The 19655-nt window shown below is 40.7% G+C and overlaps 3 protein-coding genes across 4 annotated transcripts; 2 read left to right on the top strand and 1 right to left on the bottom strand.

Moving 5' to 3' along the window:
- The first annotated feature begins 21 nt into the window (after window positions 1-21).
- Window positions 22-2059, top strand: gnpda1 (glucosamine-6-phosphate deaminase 1). 2 transcript variants are annotated; one of them, XM_006781540.3, is made up of 7 exons: window positions 22-158; window positions 398-525; window positions 649-750; window positions 854-1036; window positions 1158-1342; window positions 1480-1654; window positions 1792-2059. In XM_006781540.3, the coding sequence occupies exons 2-7, from the start codon at window positions 402-404 to the stop codon at window positions 1851-1853; spliced, it is 831 nt and encodes a 276-aa protein (XP_006781603.1). In that variant the 5' UTR covers window positions 22-158; window positions 398-401; the 3' UTR covers window positions 1854-2059. The 2 variants fall into 2 exon arrangements, with proteins under 2 accessions (XP_006781603.1, XP_035767020.1); XM_035911127.2 differs by having other exon boundaries at window positions 91-230.
- A 592-nt stretch (window positions 2060-2651) lies between these two features.
- Window positions 2652-13681, top strand: ndfip1 (Nedd4 family interacting protein 1). Its single transcript, XM_006781542.3, has 8 exons — window positions 2652-2854; window positions 3742-3835; window positions 6294-6433; window positions 6846-6933; window positions 7130-7254; window positions 8579-8645; window positions 8777-8885; window positions 12323-13681. Exons 1-7 carry the CDS (start codon window positions 2819-2821, stop codon window positions 8881-8883), a joined length of 657 nt encoding a protein of 218 aa, XP_006781605.1. The 5' UTR covers window positions 2652-2818; the 3' UTR covers window positions 8884-8885; window positions 12323-13681.
- Window positions 12953-17282, bottom strand: fgf1a (fibroblast growth factor 1a). The gene is made up of 3 exons (XM_006781541.2): window positions 17000-17282; window positions 16154-16257; window positions 12953-15077 (listed from the first exon to the last, which is right to left on the bottom strand). The coding sequence occupies exons 1-3, from the start codon at window positions 17166-17168 to the stop codon at window positions 14886-14888; spliced, it is 465 nt and encodes a 154-aa protein (XP_006781604.1). The 5' UTR covers window positions 17169-17282; the 3' UTR covers window positions 12953-14885.
- Window positions 17283-19655: the final 2373 nt, after the last annotated feature.

Genomic DNA, 19655 nt, shown 5'->3' with positions numbered 1-19655 from the left:
TCATTAAAGGGCGCTGTGGAGCAGCCCGGTGCCTTTTGTTTTCTCAGCTCTTGGGCTTGAAGTTCAGTTTTCGTCTCTTCCGCAGTGCGCGCTGTTCGCCTCCGACAGAAAGTCACATGATCCATCCAGAGCCGTGTGCTCGGACTGAAATCTGAAAGGTAAAGCTGGCTGCATTAAATAAAGTACTTTTTTTTAATCAGTAAATGTGAGGTTCTGACGACACTGCGCGGGTGAGTAAAGCTGTGAGCGATTTGCGAGTATGCTCGGAAACCTCGGAGCTCCAACTGCTCTGCTTGAGTCTAAAGTCTGACAAGGAGTGTTTTGAGCCGATCTTCTTAGAATCTGAAGTTGTTTAGACAAGCAACGCGTTCATTTCTCACTGTTTTGGCTTTTGCAGGACCATGAAGCTCATCATCCTGAACGACTACGACCAGGCGAGCGAATGGGCAGCAAAGTACATTAGAAACAAGATTTTACAGTTCAGCCCTGGCCCCAACAAATACTTCACTCTGGGGCTCCCTACAGGTAAGAGAAACGTGCAACCCTGTGATGTAGCATTTAGCACATGTATTTAGATTTGCATGATTTTAATGTGCAGCCTACGTTTCCTCCTCTCCCTCCTTTGTTGCTTTCTCTGCCCGTCTACAGGAAGTACTCCTTTAGGTTGTTATAAGAAGCTGATTGAATACTACAAAAATGGAGATCTCTCATTCCAGTACGTGAAGACTTTCAACATGGATGAATATGTAGGTAGGTCCTGATTGTTCTCTATTGTGCCATTTAAGCATACAGAGTGAGGGACGCTTCCAAGCTCTGGTCTTGCATAAGAAACTGCCATAAACTCCTTTTATAGGACTTCCCAGAGATCATCCTGAGAGCTACCACTCCTTCATGTGGAATAACTTCTTCAAGCACATAGATATAAAAGCAGAGAACACGCACATCCTCGATGGCAACGCCGCGGACCTGCAGGCAGAGTGTGACTCCTTTGAGAAGAAAATAACAGCTGCTGGGGGGATTCAGCTGTTTGTTGGAGGTCAGGAGGCGCACAGATAAAAGTGAAAATACTGCAGCTAGTCAGCCACACATTTCTTTTCTTCTGCCCTGTAATAAATGATTGCAAAACAATTAAGCCCCCTCTTCTTGTTCTGTGTCAGGTATTGGACCTGATGGCCACATTGCATTTAATGAGCCTGGTTCAAGTCTGGTATCCAGGACCAGGGTGAAGACGTTGGCGAAGGACACCATCATGGCCAATGCCCGATTCTTTGATGGAGATCTCTCAAAAGTCCCCACCATGTCGCTGACGGTGGGAGTGGGCACTGTCATGGATGCCAAAGAGGTTGGGAGTCTGGCTCAGTGTCAGCCATGTGCCTTGGTGTTTGTGTTTTTGCTGCTGTGCCTAAATATCAAGACGAGTGGTCATCAGTTAACTTCTGAACTTGCTGAGTTATTTCTCTGTTTTCAATCTGTCCTCAGGTCATGATTCTCATCACCGGAGCACACAAGGCGTTTGCTTTGTACAAAGCCATAGAGGAAGGTGTGAATCACATGTGGACAGTGTCTGCCTTCCAGCAGCACCCACAGACCATTTTTGTGTGCGATGAAGACGCCACCCTGGAACTGCGAGTCAAAACTGTGAAGTATTTTAAAGGTGAGACACTGAATCACAGATCATGCAGTTGCTGAGTGGGAGAAAAACATTTTATATTTCCAGCTGATTAAGAAAAAATATTTCCAAAGCAGACATGAGTCATAGAAAAACTACTGAGTCTTGTTTTTTGTCCGCAGGGATGATGCATGTCCACAACAAGCTGGTAGAGTCACCTCCATCAGAGCCGAAGAAAAACTGAGGGAGACCTCTCTCAAACATCCTGGATTCAAGAGGCATTTGACCAAATGAGCACTCCAATAATTCCATTGATTATGTTTTTCCTTCTTCAAGATCAAGCAAGATTTTCTCACAACTACTTTTCATAGAGATAATTTAGTGCTGGTATAGATGATTCTTCATACAACTGCTCATTTGTTCTTTGTAATAAAGCAAATTTAATTTGTACATCTTATGTGTTTCTTGGGACATGCTGTGGTTTTCAGTCTGTCCTTCCAGTCTTGTGACAAACAGGAATGAACTCCTGTTGCCTTCAAGTGCTCCTTGTTATTTTTACTGGTTTTCTTAGGGTGGAAGTGCTATGAAAGTTTATTTTCACTACTGGGGAAAATGCCTGCAGACTTATTATAATTATTATATGTAAACTTGATATGTAGTTATTAGCCCAAATTTTTTGACTTGCAAATGGCAAAAAAACCCCAAAAAAACAACAAAAATCCATCCGCACAACTGTTTTTGTTAACTAGAATACTGCCTCACACTTCATATTTGCTTAATTTCAGATGCTCAATAAGAAATCTCGGAAGATGGCACATCATATTAGCTCATCAACAGTCATATTATGTATTATAACACTTTAAATGAGCAATTTCTTCCAAAAAAGTGCATTTAATTTTGATATATTATACACTGTAGCAATTCCCCTTTGCAGCGTAAAATATATATAATTGACAGTTATGGGCTTATAATTTGTGCTTTTTTTCCCCCCTCGATCTTTCACGCGCTAACAATTGAAAAAATGTCGTTTCCGACTGCACTTGAACGCAGCACCAGCTCTGCCACTACCAGGAGCGGAGAAGGAAGGAGATGGCCGACTAGAAGGCAGCGTTATCTTTGCTACTTCGCCTGCGAGATTCCTTTTACATTACACAGTTTCACGGCAGAAGCAGAGGGAGTACTGTACAGTTATTTCGCTCCTCTTCAGCTATGGCAGAACAAAACAGCAGCGTCAGATATCAGGAGGTAGGTAACAGGTTGCCGTCACACTTAAATGTGGCTAACAGCTAGCTGCTGCTCAGTCAACATTAGCCTGTCACTGAGAGCAAAACAGCGAACTCAGCTGTCATTTGTTTACGGGCGGGCCCGATGTTGAGTGGCATGTTTTATGCTTTTATTAAACAGAATTTCTTCCACTGCAACTGCTGTACTCATATATTCATCATATATAATTTTAATGCTGTATAGGCCATATTTATTTAGCAGCTAATTAGCCACTCCTAGCGTTAGCTGGCGTTGCTGGCCTGCACAGGAGTGCTGTGTGGTGTCTAGACTTGATCCAAAGCTGTCCTGGCTCACTGACCAATCCTCCCTGTCAGTGACTGAAACCTTAGAGACGGATCAGGGTCAAAATGCTGAAGTGAAGCTGCTGCATGCTCGCTTAAATCGGCACACAGCACTAATGTGCAAATGATGTCTGCAATCAGCAGCCCACGGTTTATAATACAACCTGCATTGTGTGTCGTTGGTAATGATAAGAGGTTACTGTCCGATAATGTTATTTAAATGAGAATATCCGTAAGTATCAAATCCAGATTGTCTAGTCTGTGTTTGGGAGAAGGAAGTGGCTGACAGAGCCAGTATGTCCGTACAGCAGGCCCTGTTTAATGACTCATGTAATTGTCTATAATGGCCCAGTACAAGCAGAAATCTTCCCTGGGGATAGTTGCCATGATATAAACAACATGGCAGACAAATATCTGCTATCACACAGTGTAAATGCTATCATTTTGACCTCCCCTATGCAGACAGCATTGTTCCCTTTTCTAAATTGCAGCTGCTTACTTATCTGAAAGGACCGTGTACTGTAAGCGAGACCCAGTTTGTGTTGTTGTCTATTAATGTTTCTCCAGCTGGTGAATGAGGAAGAGCCCGCCCAGCCTTCCCAGGAGGGTCCTGCCCAGGACGCCCCACCACCATACAGCAGCATTGCTGCAGCAAATGCAGGTTAGCTTGGTCACACGCTGTCAAATCACTTCATTTTCTTAAAAACACAATTTAATTCCAGATGTGTCTGTGCGACCTAATTGTCAATTATAAGTGAATTTAAAAGCAGGAAGAGAGAAACATTATGAACACTGGCTGTTTTTAACAGCTGTAATTTGACAAGTTGCCACCTATGTGATCACTGCTTCGACTTGTACAAAGCACTTTGATGTTGAAGCTTTTCTGGTGACAGGTTTCCCTGCATGCAGATTTTGTGAGCTTATTTTGCATCTTGTTAAAGATCAGATAAATATTTAGTTTCTCTCACAGAAATCTTAATTACAGTCCAGATGCACCATATATCATTTGTACTTTGTATTTACACGTATAATTGTGTGAAGTTTGTTTAATTCTTTTCTTCCTAAAATAGGATTGCAGAATAGGTCATGTGCAGGGAAGGTCTCAGGCTCGTTATCATGTTTCCAATGTCACTTCTTAAGAGGGCAAGGGTCAGCATGTTCCATAAGAGGGTGCAGCTATAGCTCTTCCTGGATGAGTCCATTGATCTGTTTTAGTGCTGTTAGTGTTTGAGCGAGGCGGAGGCGTATTCCAGGATTGTAGCCAAACAACCCAGATAAGTCTTGGCTTGTATGTAGAGAGCACAAACAGTAATGGGTGCATGCAATATATCACAGTTGTCTTTCTTGTACTAATGTTTTACGTAAGTCATTGCTTCCTGCTTTGGGTTTCTAAAGCTCAGCTGTAGCTTTCATTTTTGAAGGAAGTGAAAGAAGATTTTTGTCTGTCAGCAGTCAGACATGTTAAAACTCGCTGACCTTCGGTTTCTTTGTTTCTCGCTTTCAAAATTGATGCTTTAATTAACATCTCTGCCTTCTTTCAGAGGATGGCTTCGAGCCATCTGTCTCTCTCTCTATTGCACAGTGAAGGTTGCTAAAGAAGTGGCAGTTGTCGCACTCACTGTTTGTAGATGTGTGCCAAAATTATAAACTGTGCTTCAGTTTACAGCAGCCCAAAAAAGTGTTCAGTTACATTTACAGCAAACTATTTCATTTAATTGTTGGTCCACAGAAGGCATTTAGCACTCCTCAAAATGAAACACTAACAAATACACTCTATACACACTATATTAGGTACACCAGGTAGTACTATGTTGTCTGTTTTGCTTTTGGAACTGGATTAATGCTTTGTGGCATAGATTTAACAACATGCTGGAAATATTCCTTAAAGATTTTGGTCCATATTGACACAATCGTGTCACAGTTGCTGCAGATTTGTCAGCTGCACATCATGAAACAGTTTGTCTGTTCCACCACACCCCAAAGGTGCTTTATTGGATTGAGATCTGGTTCATGTGGAGGCCATTTGAGTTCAGTGAACTTGTGTTCAAGAAACCAGTTTGAGATGATTCAAGCTGTGTGGCATGGTGTCAGGTGAAGCGTCCATCAGAATATGGCTATACTGTGGTCATAAAAGGATAGACATGATCAGCAACCATACTCAAGCATGCTTAAACAAAACAAGTTGGTGCTAAAGAACCAAAATGTGGAAAGAAAATATCCCCCACAGCATCACACCATCATGACAGACCTGAACATTTGATACATGGCAGGAAGGATCCATGCTTTCATTGACACTACAACTCCAGTGTTTCAGTAGAAATTGAAACTCAACAGACCAGGCAGTAGTTTTGCCCATTTGCTTCAAGAAATGCTCTTCTGCATGCATTGGTTGTAACAAGCAATTATTCAAGTTGCACTTGCTTTCCCACGACCATGAAGCAGTCTGGCCATTCTCCTCTGACATCAACAAGGCATTTTCACCCAGATGTCTGTCTTTCACTGGATAGTTTCTCCTCTTTGGACCATTCTCTGAACAGGTGTACTTAATAAAGCCACCAATGAGTTTATATCAGGATCTGCCATTGTCAGAGTTTTGGATGATACAATACAGCCTTAGCTTTGCTTTCAAGGGACACCTGTGTTAATAATTAATCTTGCCTTAAAGCATCAACTGAGATTTAGCACAGAACTGGTCTGTGAAGAAAATGGGAAAGATCAGCAGAGTGAGCACATAGAAATTTGTTTGTTTGCACTCAGTTGTTCAGATTAGCAAAAATTAAAGCAGGGAGGTGGAAATCAGGAACAATCAGTCTTTGGTTTTCTTGTTTTCAAAATAACATTTGTATTTTTGAAGACATCACAGGCTCTAGAAAAGTGATTTTGTAGTTTAAAGACCACACGTTTACTGGAGAAATAAACCAACTGATTAATTATATAATGCTAGTGTTTGGTGTAGTATTAAAGTGTAGGAAGTGTAAAATTTCAGCTCTTATACACTGTGATAACAGGATTTGATTTACTATTTTCTGTAGGTCTTCTGCTGTGTGGAGGAAGGTATTATTACAGATATTTATTTGTTGTTAATTAGTTGTAATTATTTGTTGCTTGTCCACCCACAGCTTTCTTTGAATACAAGGAAGATGGAGGAAGATTTCCCAACCCTCCATCCTACAGCGTTGCCACCACTTTGCCCTCCTATGATGAAGCTGAGAGAAGCAAAGCAGAGGCGGCCATCCCGCTGGTCGCTGGAAGAGTCACGGTACTCGTCTCATTTCAGACTTCTTTCTAATGACTAAGGCTACGTTCACACTCGGGCGCTTCTCCGGAGCTGATAATTGGCGTCTGTCTTTTGTCAGTGACGTAAAAGACGGATTTAATGTGACATGATCATTCAAACAGCAGTCGCTTTCTAAAACATTGGATATGTATTGGATTCAGTACCACATACGAAAGTGACCCAGATCGGATTTGAAAATATCAAATTTGTGCCGTTCACACTGTCATACCATGATCGGATATGGGTCGCATAGGGTCCAAAAAAATCGGATTTGATGTGCTTTCGCCTACAGTGTGAACGTAGCCTTAGTGTTGTCACATATAAAACACTAAACAAGGCAGAGACTGAGGTTATTTTAATTAATAGTTTGAACGTATCCTTTTTGATGATGCAGGAGGAAGACTTTGTGGCCAGAGATGACTTTGATGATGCCGACCAGCTGCGAATAGGAAACGACGGCATCTTCATGCTCACTTTCTTCAGTAAGAAACAGACTTTTGTAACGTAACAATAAACTGACTTGATCCAAATGTACAACTCTGTTGACCGATCGAGGACAAAATTTACTCTCCTTTAATTTAATTAAACTTTTGTTTAGCTTCTTTTTGTTAAATCTGTGCCAACATGATGACTTTACAAATCAATGATCCTTCTGTTAATTAACTGCTGTCTTTCCAGTGGCATTCCTCTTCAACTGGATTGGCTTCTTCTTGTCGTTCTGTTTGACCACATCAGCCGCCGGCAGATACGGGGCCATCTCAGGCTTTGGCCTGTCGCTCATCAAATGGGTTCTTATTGTCAGGGTAAGAGCCACACACAGCTCAGCTCAGCTCTCCACAGGGTGGTTAAAATTCAACCATAATATGACAGTTCATTCTCCCCCCAAAAGGAGTGCGTATGTAATCGGTTCAATTAGTTTGTCTGTTTGTAAGCGTCTGTAGTTTTCAAGATGGGTTCAAATCTTGTGTGACTGTCGATGATAGTGACAGCTCGAGCTGATTTCATTTTGGTGAAATCAAGTCAAGGTCACACCAAATGTGAAAATCAGCAAAAGATTTATGTTACCCAAAATGTTTTTTAATGCATTGTCTTCAAATGTAACAACACTACACTAGGCTGTGGGGGGACGTCAGTAACCATGTTGGCTAATCATTTGATCTCGACCTTTATTGTTGGCGCCCAAGCTCAAAGTGACCTTGGAAAATTTTTTTAAGAAAGCGAATAAAGTAATATATCGTATGAAAGGGTATGGGGAAAGCCGTAAAACACAGGGTTATATCTTTTCAATAAAACGCCCTGTGACATCACAATGACGCCATAAAGTTTTGCAAAATCTCACACTGCATGAATATCTTAAAGTCTTAAGTTTTTACAGCTTATACAAACCAAAGATTTCAGCCAAATCTGCTCCAGTCGAATGAGTGAAGATGATAAAAACACTATTTATTTTAGTATGTAATGCTTCAAGGTCAGAGGTCAGATAGCAGCGTGTTGGAATAAAAACAGCATGTTGCAATAAACACTGCATGTGTCTGATTGTATAAATTAAAGTTCTCAAAAACTCGTGTATCAGATATGATACACGAGTATCATATCTGATAGCCACAGCCACCCCAGCTGTGGCTCAGGTGGTAGAGCAGATCAGTGATCATCTGATCACTGATCGGAAGGTTGGTGGTCCTTGGCTTCCCCAGTCTGCATGCCAAATATCCTTGGGCAAGATACTAACCCCAAGTTGCCCTCCGATGCATCCATCGGAGTATGAATGTGTGTGAATGTAGTTTAGTTTGCACTTGTGTTTAGAAGTGCTTGCATGAGTAGGTGTGAATGGGTGAATGAGGCATGTTGTATACAGCGCTTTGAGTACTCCGGGAGAGTAGAAAAGCGCTATATAAGAATCAGTCCATTTACCATATGATGCATTTGGCGTTACAGGGTTAATGATCTATTTAATAGCACTTAATTTTCAAAAACACTTGAAATTACTCGTGCCACTTAAGTTATGGATGGGTGTGTGGTCAAAGATGTGCTGCGTGATTCTACAAAGTGGTGTTTGGTGCTGTGTTCTTAAAGACAGACCACCAGAGTCACACTGTTGATTGAAACTTGCGTCTTGTGTCTCTGCAGTTTTCGACCTATTTCCCCGGTTACTTTGATGGGCAGTATTGGTTGTGGTGGGTGTTCTTGGCACTTGGTGAGTGAGAGACGATGTTTTATAAGTATACTTGTATTTTTATATTATTAACACTCCACACATAGCTAAGACTTCTCTAATTATGTTGTGTGGTCATTTCTTTGGTAATCTGTCTTCTGTTTGGACTGCAGGCTTTATGCTGTTTATCAGAGGCTTCGTGAACTACTCCAGAGTGCGTAAACTGGCTGATCCCACTTACGCCACCCTTCCTCGAACAAGGGTACTCTTCATCTATTAAAGGTAAGGTGCATGGGTCATGAAGAAAATATCAATTTTTGCTTACTATCTGTCAGGTTTGTCATTAGTGGGCAGCACCTTTAAATCCGTGTTGGACTGATTTATGAATGGCAGCTAAACAAACAGCACAGAAATCAGCCATTAAACAAAAAACCCCAAATGGTACCCACAGTTCGTAGTGGCTCCATCCAAGTGAAAATAAAATATAGACTTGCTGAAAAGATTAAAATAAGCTGTTCACGACCTCTTCGATTTTTCAGCTTAAGCAGATTAAACATAAACCTGCTACTTCCCCATGTAACCTCTGTCCTCTGACTTTGCTGCTACATGGCGCACAGCACAAACACTGTCAACACCTGTCTCTGTGATTAAACTAACCTGATGTTCCAGATGGTGTGTGTGACACAGAACCAGCAGGGATGTTGTCCTTTGGAAAAACGCAGGTGCAAGCCAAAAATAACTGTCTGTTCATTACAGGTGAAATTTAACCAATCAGATCCACAGGCTACTTTCAGTGCAGCCAGTTGGAAAAACAGGTTCTTGCCAAAGTCAGTCGGGAGAAGAGTGAAAACAGAGAGCAGGAAGTGCCTATAAGGCTTTTCTTTGCACTTCTTGCAGTTTAGAAATGCTCTAACCACTGGTGACAGTGGGAAGGAAGACCTCCCTTTTAACAGGAAGCTGTTAAACATGGGAGAGAAGATGCATGTTAATGAAATGCAGTAGTGTCATGTCCATTCCCATGATTTCAGCAGTCCCCCTCCAGGAATTTGCTGACATCTAAGTGGTTAGACTGAGGTTATGATTATTAATTAAATCAAAAAATGGTGGAAAAAAATAGCTAGCAATGCACAGAAGGAATCTACACTACTGAAGAGACCAGTCAGAATAGGTGCTACCTGCATTGATGTGATCTGTATTTACAGTTTCAGGGAGGTACCTGTCCGGTTACGGTGTAGGGTTTCACTTTGTGTGGTTACAACATATCTGCGGTGTAGCTTTCATGCAGCAGCAGCTTTGACCTGAACAAGTTTCCCTGCCATCAGTCGGAGTCCGATAATCTTTGGTGCAACACTTGAATTAGACCGGGAATGTCAAAAATGCAGTCCAAGGGCCAGAAAAGACTCCTATCTGGTCCACTGGATGGCTTGTTTCTATGAATGAATGGGAATTATGTTAAAGAGCTTCCAGAACTTTATCAGCAAATTTACATACTTATTTAGGTATGCTGACAGATTTTTAATTTACTGCAAGATTTCTTTATCATGTAGAAAAACTGAGACGTACAGTTGAAGTTGCACTTTTTGATTTATATATCAAATGTAATTAATAGGGGTGCAACGACACACAAAATTCTCGGTTCGGTTCGATACTTTGGTGTCACGGTTTGATATTTTTTCGGTACAAGAAAATGTTCATGCTTTTTTAATTTGTCATTTATTAAAATTATAAATATATATTTTAACTCAAAGTACAGTTTTTACATTTAATGTTGCTGAAACAACAAAGGTATAAAATAATAAATCTATCTGATTGAGAAATCACTCATGTTTGGAAAAGAGAGTTTATTACAGAGAAATGGCTCTTTCCAAAGTAAAAGCTATACTATATGCTTCTTCTGGGCTATATTCTCAGCAGCATATTAAACATATCAGGTCTCCATAAGGAGAATCATGTGCTAACGGCTGTCTAAATGACTCGGGTAAAGTTTGTAGCATGCGTGCTTGTTGTTTTTGTCTGCTTCCACTTGTCTTTGCACTAGGGTGATGTTGGCGTAAATGTGCAGTCATATTCATTTTGTTCCCACTAGCGCTGTCAGCGTTAATCTGAAATGACGTTAACGCCACAACACGGCAAATCTCCGTTAACAAGCTACCGCGGATCGCCCCGTGCGTGGGGCTGGACGGCCAACACGTTAACGAGCTAACTGCGCTAACACACTAGTTCCCACCAATGTAATTGAGCATTGGGTGGCACATCCGACATACTGTTTTACTTTTGTCCATGACGCGCTTACCTTCAGGGTCATACATCACATGAAGACCAAAATAGTTCCAAAGGCCAGATCTGAATGAGGGTGGGGGAGGTTAAATTTGCCATCTTGCAACGAGCTGAGCTTCTGTCTTGCTAGCTTCCGCTGTGCTCAGTGAATCTGCGCTCGACAGTGCAGCCTAGGCGGAGTAGTCGAACGCAGATCCACTGAGCTCTCAACACAGACAGCATCGTCAGAAGAAAAGTTGATAAAATAAATTAAAAATTTTGTATTGTTCCATACATATGCGTACCAAACCGAAAGCACTGTATCGAACGGTTCAATATCGATACGAATATCGTTGCACCCCTAGTAATTAAGTGTGTCGTTAAACATTTGTACGCTGACAGAAAGAGGAGTTTCACTGGTCTGGCCAACTTACAGTCAAAGTAAGCTGTATGTGCACATGAAGTACAAAGAGTTTGACGTCACTTCTTTAGACTTAAGTGGGATTTATAGTCCCACAAACATGTCCATCCACGTCCGCTTTCATGAAAAGTGCAGACAGCTCTGTGTGTGGTCTGTCGGTCCGTGGCTGGCTCACGGACCAACAACACCACGAGCAACAGTGGCTCACTGACCCATTGTAAGCAGAGACTTTGTACACTGCCTCCATCTGACCACAGAGGTCACTGCAGGCAGACGGGCAGAGCATGGAGTGGAGCTGAAAGCCTACACGCTCGCTCTGCTTGACCATAAAACCAGCTTAACACTTCTGAGCCATCAGCTCATGTAACATTGCCCCTCCTTTCTTTCACACAGAGCAGAGAACCTGTATCTGTTTTCACACACATCTGTTTTACTCTAAGTGTCTGCTCAAACCTCTAAAGTGCACTGCAGTGAAAATACAGCTTTTAGTTGAGGTTAGGGTGTCGTCTGAGCAGCAGCATACAGGCCGAGGACCACTCCAGCCTGTGTACTCAGCAGCTGCTTTATGTTCAGATTGACTGCAGATGTCTGGTTTGTCACAAGCATTTCCTGCAGGGCATGTGTGAAAAATTTCCCCTCGACTTCCAACTCAGTGGAAGGGGAAACGCTTATCTGCTGATTGGTCAACCAGCTGTGGTTCAGAGACTGGTTTATGATGGATTCTCTCTCGTGATCTTGTGAGACCCTTGTAGGTTAAAGTTAAAACAGCATATCATTAACAGGTCACTGAAGACCAACTCGATCTATTATGAACTGAACTGTTAAGAGCAAAATTAGCAACAAATGATCTCAAAAGCATTAAACCACGTTTCTGTAAAACATGTATTTATATTTAACCAAGTGGTAATAGTTCAGTGAGCAGCCCTGTTATTAACTGGCTCTACATACAGTGTGTCAGGTTGATAAGTAAGATTTGTGGTTGAGATTAGGATTTATTTCCACTGTTATGTCAGTTTTCTTCATTTTCCTATGTCAAAATCAGGACGTGGAAGAGCTGGATGTGAAGAAGAAGAAGAAGAGGAGTTTAAAATAAAAGAAGACACTTAACCAGAAATCAGCCAGATGAGTTCCAGATGAAGACGACTCGAGTCAATAAAAAATAATAATAATCAGGAATTATATCACTCGTTTTCTTTTGTTTCAAACCTTTATTAAAGACAAATGGTTAACAGTAATAGTCCCTCAATGTACTCATTAGTGGCGAATGTTAAGTGCTATTTACATCTGTCTGTAATGTATAAGTAATGCCTTATATCATTTGATGGTAGCATACGAGCATGCATCTGCCCTTAAGGTCAATTAAATAGGGAGAGTCTCGTGTTGGCGACACTTGAAGCCAACAGGTATTAATTAGCGCAACAGTCTGTAAGCTTGCCATAGCATGCAACACACTTTATAATAATCTGCTCTTCAAGGTTTAAGCTATTTTTAGATTTCTTTAGGCTGTAAATACGGAAGTACTCATGAACACATCCTCCACTCACCTGTTGGCTTTAAGCAGTGTTGCCAGGAGGGGACAGTGTTGTCTGCAGCTTTTAGAAACTGTCATAGTAGATGTGATTCACACACAGCAAAGCGGCATCCATGATTTTTGCCTGTTACAATGTTTTTGTTGTACATTAAATCAGGTAAAACTCTCCAACCAGGGAAGAGAATTCAAGTTGCATGTGCAGGTTGATCCTAGAAGATGGAAAAGGAACTCTATGGCCTCAAATGTCAAGTGACAAAACCCGGAGCTGTTCTGCTGACAGCTGTGGAGACGCCAAATTTCTTTTGGCACTGACAGTGACCGAGATGATTTTTAAGGGCATATGAGCACATTTTCTGGTCCATGTCCTCACAAATACCAATTAGATGTAACAGCGTGACCTCTTGGTGACTCCTGAGTCTTTCTAGTCCACGTCCCACTCGCTGTCAGAGGAAAAGCTGTCAGGATTTCAGTACGTAGAAATGAACTTGTATTTTACTTCCAGGTGGGTTTTTACCTCAAGGTTTAATTGATGATTATTTCTCAATTTTTCATACTATGTAAGAAGTTTTCTCTGTTGTGAGTATTATTAATTATTATCAAAGAATGTTTAATGCAGGTGCACTTTTAGAAACACGGCCTATAAGGACGTTCCCATCATTAGATTAAGTCACAGACACATAAAGCAAGTGGTGCAGGATGTTGTTTTATAATGACGCTTGAATCAACAGTTCATATTTCATATGCCATGGCTTTCATTTACAGACCAGTTATGCTTCTTTCTATATGATGTAGAGCTGCAGCCTGGGGTTTTTGTTGTTATCAAACTGTACAGAAACTGTTTAGTGTTAAATAAATGTCACTTTAAATGCACCTGCTGAGCTTCCTGGGTTGTTACTGATGCATCACCTACTCAGAATACATAAATGCAGTGGATAGAAAAAGTGTAAGCTTCCCATTTATAGGAGCATGTGCAACCACAATGTTTTGTTTTTAATTTGATCCACTAAAAGTTTTGTTTTAAGGTCACATTAAAGGTGGAAAAAAGTTTTATTATCTTGGTCTCGTTATTGTAACGTCATAACCGCAGGCACTTTAACAGGCGCGTGTACGCTTTTTATATCCACTGCATGCATCATTAATGTGTAACAGGAAAACGGCTAGCAAAATGAAGTGGTTTACAATGGGGTACAACTGAAGAACTATAAATATGGTAACATTAAAATAGTTCAATAAGATACAACAAATATTTAAAAGCGTAACATAAAATAGAACCAAGAGCTCAGTAGAACACAAATGAAGGCTCATTAAGTGCATAGTAAAATAAACAGTGCAGGATATTTCAAGTGTAGAAACGAGCATACTGATGATTGTTTTAGGTTATGAAGCCTTATTGGACAAACCGTGAAAAACCGTGAGCGCACAAACAGTTGTTAATAAGTGTGATTAAAGGGGCTAACTCATAGGTTGGTGGTGTATGTGTATAAGGGGCCGGTAAATTTAAGTGTTGCAAATAAAACTTCTTTGGACAGGATGTAATCGTGCACAGTGGCGGCTTCTAGTGGCAGCAATGTGTAACTGTTGGAAGTATAACAGAGCAGCAACACTTCTGGGAAAGCTTTACTGGTTAATTTGTTAGGCTTTAAGCTCTGTAGCACTTTCTATCCAGTCAAGGTTTCAAGAACAAAACACAGATTACAGAAAAGCTAAAGTACAGCGGGACTAACATGCAATGAGCCAGCTAATGGTATAATTAGTGGCAATATATTTATTTACTCTTCCCAGAAAACCTTCTTAGTCCAAGAAGCACAAATTCATGTTAAATTGCAGGTTAATGTGTTCATGTTTGCTCTAAATGTCTGTTGTGTTTGTTGTGTCTATAGATTTGATGTATTATTAAAATAAAGAGACATTTGATCTCTCCATGCACTAAACAGACTGCCTTTGCACTTCCCTTTTATCTGGATTTATTATCTTTTGATTTCACTCCATCTCCTGTAAGTAGTCCTATTGATGATTTAGAGGTTATGTGTTTCTGGTCCTTTGCGGTTGAGGTACCGCTGTGTGTTTTGCTCCTTCAGTCATCCAGCTGCCTGGGGAGAAAGAAGACGGCTTTCTGTCCGATGTGGGTTCTCGGGCCGAGTTTAGGCTTTCCGTTCTTTTTCAGAGCTACGTACCAGTTGTTGTCGTGATATTTCTGTGGCTGGTATGTGTTGTAGTGGTTCTCCTCCAGCCTCTCCAGGAAGTAACATTCATCTGTAACTGTGGGCTGAGAGACAAATGCAAGAACATTTCAAATAACATCTCATGAGGTTTGAGTTTGAGGTGAAAATGTAAACATTTTAAAGGGTTAAGAATAATAGTTAATAGTTCCACTTTGATTCAGTAAATCCTGCACTATCAATAATCAGAGTTTATGTCTTGTCCTCCTACATTAAGCTGTGCTGGCAAGGCAGCAGAGAAGTATGACCAGTGATCAATACACTGTGGGAATGCCCTGATGTTGAAATCTTATTCTGTTACTCAGATTTTTCAGCCTTCTTGGTATTGAACAAAAAACTAATATATTAAAAGTACAGTGTGTGCAAAGGTCTTAAGAAGCTCCTTCTTTCTGTGGTAGGTTTAATAGGTTCAGCAAATTTATTAAAATATACAAACAGACTTACAGAATGAATATGATGCAAAAAAAACATTTCTAAAGGACACAAGAAACAGATGCTATTCATCTGTTGCAGATAGTTTTTAGGTGTCTCCTCTTCTTTTATCCTATTTTATCCAATGTTCTCTTGTTTTTTCAGAACACACTGCACACCATGCCAAGATATGTCAGGTTTTCAACTAAAAAGTGAAAAAAAGGTTTATCCATCGAGTTAGGTGTCTTTTTAGGAGTGAATTCATAGGTCTGTTAAGTGACTTACCAAACAACATCAACAACAAATAATTCTTGGATTATTTTCACTGGACTGAAAATGAGTGAAAATTCAGCCAGTGTCCACAGAGAAACTTTAAAAGACATTCAGAAAGCCTGAAGACCTACTGCTTAAAACCACTTTGAAACATTTGCATTAAATTCTTATAAAGAAATATATAAAGAAATGAGAGGTAGATCAAGGCTTTTACATGGGACTGTAACTCTGCAACAAAGTGGGATCAGGTTTAAAAACATGATGTCAGTGCAGATAACACAGACCAAACAATTCAAGCAGATAAAAAATAATTTAATGAATAATAAAATGTGTCTTATGTTAAGTGTTAATATTCCTGATTGTTTCCTGATTTGTTTTTCTTGTAATATTTCCCATAAACCTTTATTTAAAAAAAATAAAATTTGCCTTAAATACTCACTGAACTGTACAAACGGCCTTCGTCGCTCATGGCTAAATATCTGCTGGCTTCAGTTCCTTGGATGACCACGACGCCTCTGTCCACAGCTTTGAGCTTTAAAACAGCTGAAAGTATAACAACAATTACATAAAAGTCAAGAAATTACACAGAAACTGTCAAAATCTGAATATATAAATAATGAATATTTCATGGGTTGGCTCAGAGGCTTCAGTGCAAAGGTAAATCTGCAGCATCTGAATATAAAACATCAAAAACAGCTGTCGATGCATTTATTTTATTTTATTATTCACAATCTGAAAATTCTTCAGCAGAAATCTTTAAATATTCCTGCAGAAAGAGAGCCACCAATCTTTTTTTTAAAAAATCTGTTTCTCTCTGTTTTGTCCAACCTCTTGATTAGAATAGGTTCACCTGCGGTGTAGCACAGAGAAAAAAAGAGAGCTTGCAGATGGCTGATCAATACAGAAAAGTATCTGATGATGACCGAAATGTCTCGTGCTGTGGTTTCCTGTTTCCACCTTTTCAAGGCCAGAAATGTTTATTTCACAGGAGCCTCTGCGGCATCATTCCCAGCACGCCATTCCACTGCTCCTGTCGGTAAACTTTCCTTCTACTTCTGCGTGTTTTCTCGTGCTCAGACAACCACCGACTCCATCCACATTCATAAACACGTTCAAACTGAACTCACAGACATTTTGCAACAAACTAACGCAGTGGGATGTCCCGCATTTCACTTAAAAAGTGAAATGGACGCATGGCGCTTTAACCTGGAACACCTGCAGCAGAGGAAGTGAACGCGTCATGCTGCAGGCCTGACCTGGATGTTAAAGCGCGCAGTGATCTTACTGTGAGCGTCACTCTCTTCCCTCTGGCCCTGCACCGTCCCGTCGGGGAGGATCTGGAGGTGATGTCCGCCATTCATGCAGTACAGCCGAGACAGTCTCCGGTAGTCCCTCAGCTGCAGCGGGCCGCTGTCCCCCACACTCAGATCCACCACCGTGTCTCCATCCGCCATCCTGCTCGGAGGAAACCTCGCTCTCTACAGCAGGGGGATCTGCGATGAGAGGGGATCGGTTTCCTGCGGAAATTCTCACCGGATTTGTCCCCCTGCAGAGATCAGGTGTTTATGTGGCCGTGAACGAGCGCGAGACCACACAGGCAGCCACATGCGCGGTCCCGATTCCTGGCAGCATTCAACTGGGGTGAAAATAACAATGCCCACTTTGAATTCAAAGTAACTTTTTAAACAGCCAGTGTGAGGACCCTGAGTTACTTTCTGCTTTCGTTACTTGTTGATCAGGTAATCAGTAATGAGCAGAGCCACGTGCCATAAGCACACAACCTTTATTCACATGTTTTTGAAAGATATTTCTAATTTTCTGGGAGGCAGCTGTAATTAACGAGGGAGGAGCTGCTGCACATCACAGCTTTATCCTAGAGATGGGACTGCAGTTTGGAGGCAACACAACAAAAGTTGTTTGCGTCCCTGGCTGGAGCACTTTTAATCTAACTGATAGGAAATAAGGGGAAACGGGACATTTTGCAACATGCTATTCATAACACAACATGACTGTTTTAGTTAAAGAGTTAAAAGTAACTATACATTCTCTTGAGTAAATGAACATTTCCAATGACACAAAGTTTTTTGTTTTTTTTTTAAGTTCAGAAATGTCCTACATACTGGTTTCCACGAGTCTCCATGAAATAAAAACCGAAAACAGTTGAAAAAACTGAAAATTCCGCTGAAAAGAGTTGAATCAGCAGAATTTCTACTGAAAAGAGGTAAAGAAGCAGAATGTTGCGCTGAAAAGAGGTGAATCAGCAAAATTTCTGCTGAAAAGGGGTGAAAAAACTGAAAATTCTGCTAAAAGGAGTGAAGAACATAAAATTTGTGTTGAAAAAAGTAAAACAAAGTTTTACTGTTAACTGAAAAAAATGTTACCATAAGCGGGATTTGAACCCGGGCCTCCCAGTCTGAGAACGGCTGCTCATCTCACTGAGCTAAAACACAGCTCAGCCCAGCAAGCAGAAATAAGTGACCACATTGATAATGTGTTCCATTCATTTCAATGGGCAAAATATTGCAAAAAAAAAATTCAATATCTCAAAAAGTATATAATTTATGGGCACCAAAAGATATAGCTGGCATTAGCAGAAATAGCAGAATTTTTTAAATCGGATAAAAACTGCGGAAGTAGATCCACGGCGAAAAACGTACGGAAGCAACTAGAACTAGAAAAAGTTGCATTTCTTGCAAAAATGCAGTGTGAATGCCTCGTATTGGAATCTGCTGAAAACAACTGAAAAAGCAGAATAATCTGCTGAAAAGAGGTGTAGAAGCAGAAGTATTTGCTGAAAATGGCTGTATTTGAAAGGGTACACTAAGCAGTGTCAAGAAAGCAGAGTACATGCAAGCAAGGAAGATGTGCAGCAAATGTCACCTGTAGGAATCTAACCTGTGCCACTAGATCTCACAGCGGCCGCTCTTTCCATTGAGCCAAACCAGCTCTGGACTCGAACAAAGATATGATGAGAGAAAAAATGTTCAATGTGCAGAAGAAGCTAAATGCTGCTGAAAAGAGCTGAAAATGCTGAAGGTTCAGCAAAAACAGATAAGGAACCTAAAAATTGTGCTGAAAAGAGGTGAAAAAGCTGAAAATTGTACTGAAAAGCAGTGAATTAGCAGAATTTTTTGCTGAAAAGAGGTTAAGAAGCAGAACTTTGTGCTGAAAACAGGTGAATCAGCAGAATTTCTGCTGAAAAGAGGTATAGAAGCTGAAGTTTAAGCTAAAAACAGCTGAAGAAGCTGGAATTTGTGCTGAAAAGTAGTGAAAAACTGAAAATTCTGCTAAATAGAGGTGAAGAAGCTGAAATTTGTGTTGAAAAGAGTTAAAACAGTTGAAGTGTTAACTGAAGAAAATGTTGCCATAAGCGGGATTTGAACCCGGGCCTCCCAGTCTGAGAATGGCTGCTCATCTCACTGAGATAAAACGTGGCTCAGCCCAGCAAGCAAAACTGGTGATCACACTAATGTGGTCTCTGACAGCAAAATGGGCCAAAAAAAATGGCATAACAAGCGGAATATCTTAAAAAGTATAAAAGTTATCATCACCAAAAGATATAGCAGTCGAAAGCAGAAATAGCATAAGTTTAAAGTTTGTACGGTGAAAATCGGCTGAAAACTGAGGGAGTAGTTAAGCGGCAAAGAAACGAAGCAACTAGAATAACTAGAATTTAAGGATAAAGAATAAAGAGAAACAGGATCTCAATAGTGTGAATGGCTGTGAGGTATTCACACAATAACAACTTACTACAACCAGGGAATGCAGAAGAGCATCTCTGAATGCACAACTCGTTTAACCTTTAAGCAGATGGCCTGGAGGAGCAAAGACCACACCACCAAAAGTGGACGAAAGATTTGAAAAATATTGGTCTGGTGAGTCTCCTTTTCTGCTGCGACATTTGAATGGCAGGGTGGGAATTTCCAGCACCTTGTTGAAAC

Source organism: Neolamprologus brichardi, chromosome 2 (assembly GCF_056152115.1).
Source record: "Neolamprologus brichardi isolate AB-2024 chromosome 2, ASM5615211v1, whole genome shotgun sequence".
Lineage (NCBI taxonomy): Eukaryota > Metazoa > Chordata > Actinopteri > Cichliformes > Cichlidae > Neolamprologus > Neolamprologus brichardi.
The sequence above is the reverse complement of the archived record's forward strand: the minus strand, read 5'-3'. Positions and strand labels throughout refer to the sequence as shown.

Excerpts from the sequence above, each read along its gene's own strand:
- gnpda1 (XM_006781540.3), top strand. The coding sequence starts at position 402 with ATGAAGCTCATCATCCTGAACGACTACGACCAGGCGAGCGAATGGGCA. Across the intron at positions 526-648 it reads CACTCTGGGGCTCCCTACAG|GAAGTACTCCTTTAGGTTGT; the intron begins GTAAGAGAAACG and ends GCCCGTCTACAG. Across the intron at positions 1,343-1,479 it reads CTGTCATGGATGCCAAAGAG|GTCATGATTCTCATCACCGG; the intron begins GTTGGGAGTCTG and ends ATCTGTCCTCAG.
- ndfip1 (XM_006781542.3), top strand. The coding sequence starts at position 2,819 with ATGGCAGAACAAAACAGCAGCGTCAGATATCAGGAG. Across the intron at positions 6,434-6,845 it reads TGGTCGCTGGAAGAGTCACG|GAGGAAGACTTTGTGGCCAG; the intron begins GTACTCGTCTCA and ends TTGATGATGCAG. Across the intron at positions 7,255-8,578 it reads AATGGGTTCTTATTGTCAGG|TTTTCGACCTATTTCCCCGG; the intron begins GTAAGAGCCACA and ends GTGTCTCTGCAG.
- fgf1a (XM_006781541.2), bottom strand. The coding sequence starts at position 17,168 with ATGGCGGATGGAGACACGGTGGTGGATCTGAGTGTGGGGGACAGCGGC. Across the intron at positions 16,258-16,999 it reads GGAAGAGAGTGACGCTCACA|CTGTTTTAAAGCTCAAAGCT; the intron begins GTAAGATCACTG and ends TTATACTTTCAG. Across the intron at positions 15,078-16,153 it reads AAGGCCGTTTGTACAGTTCA|CCCACAGTTACAGATGAATG; the intron begins GTGAGTATTTAA and ends TTTGTCTCTCAG.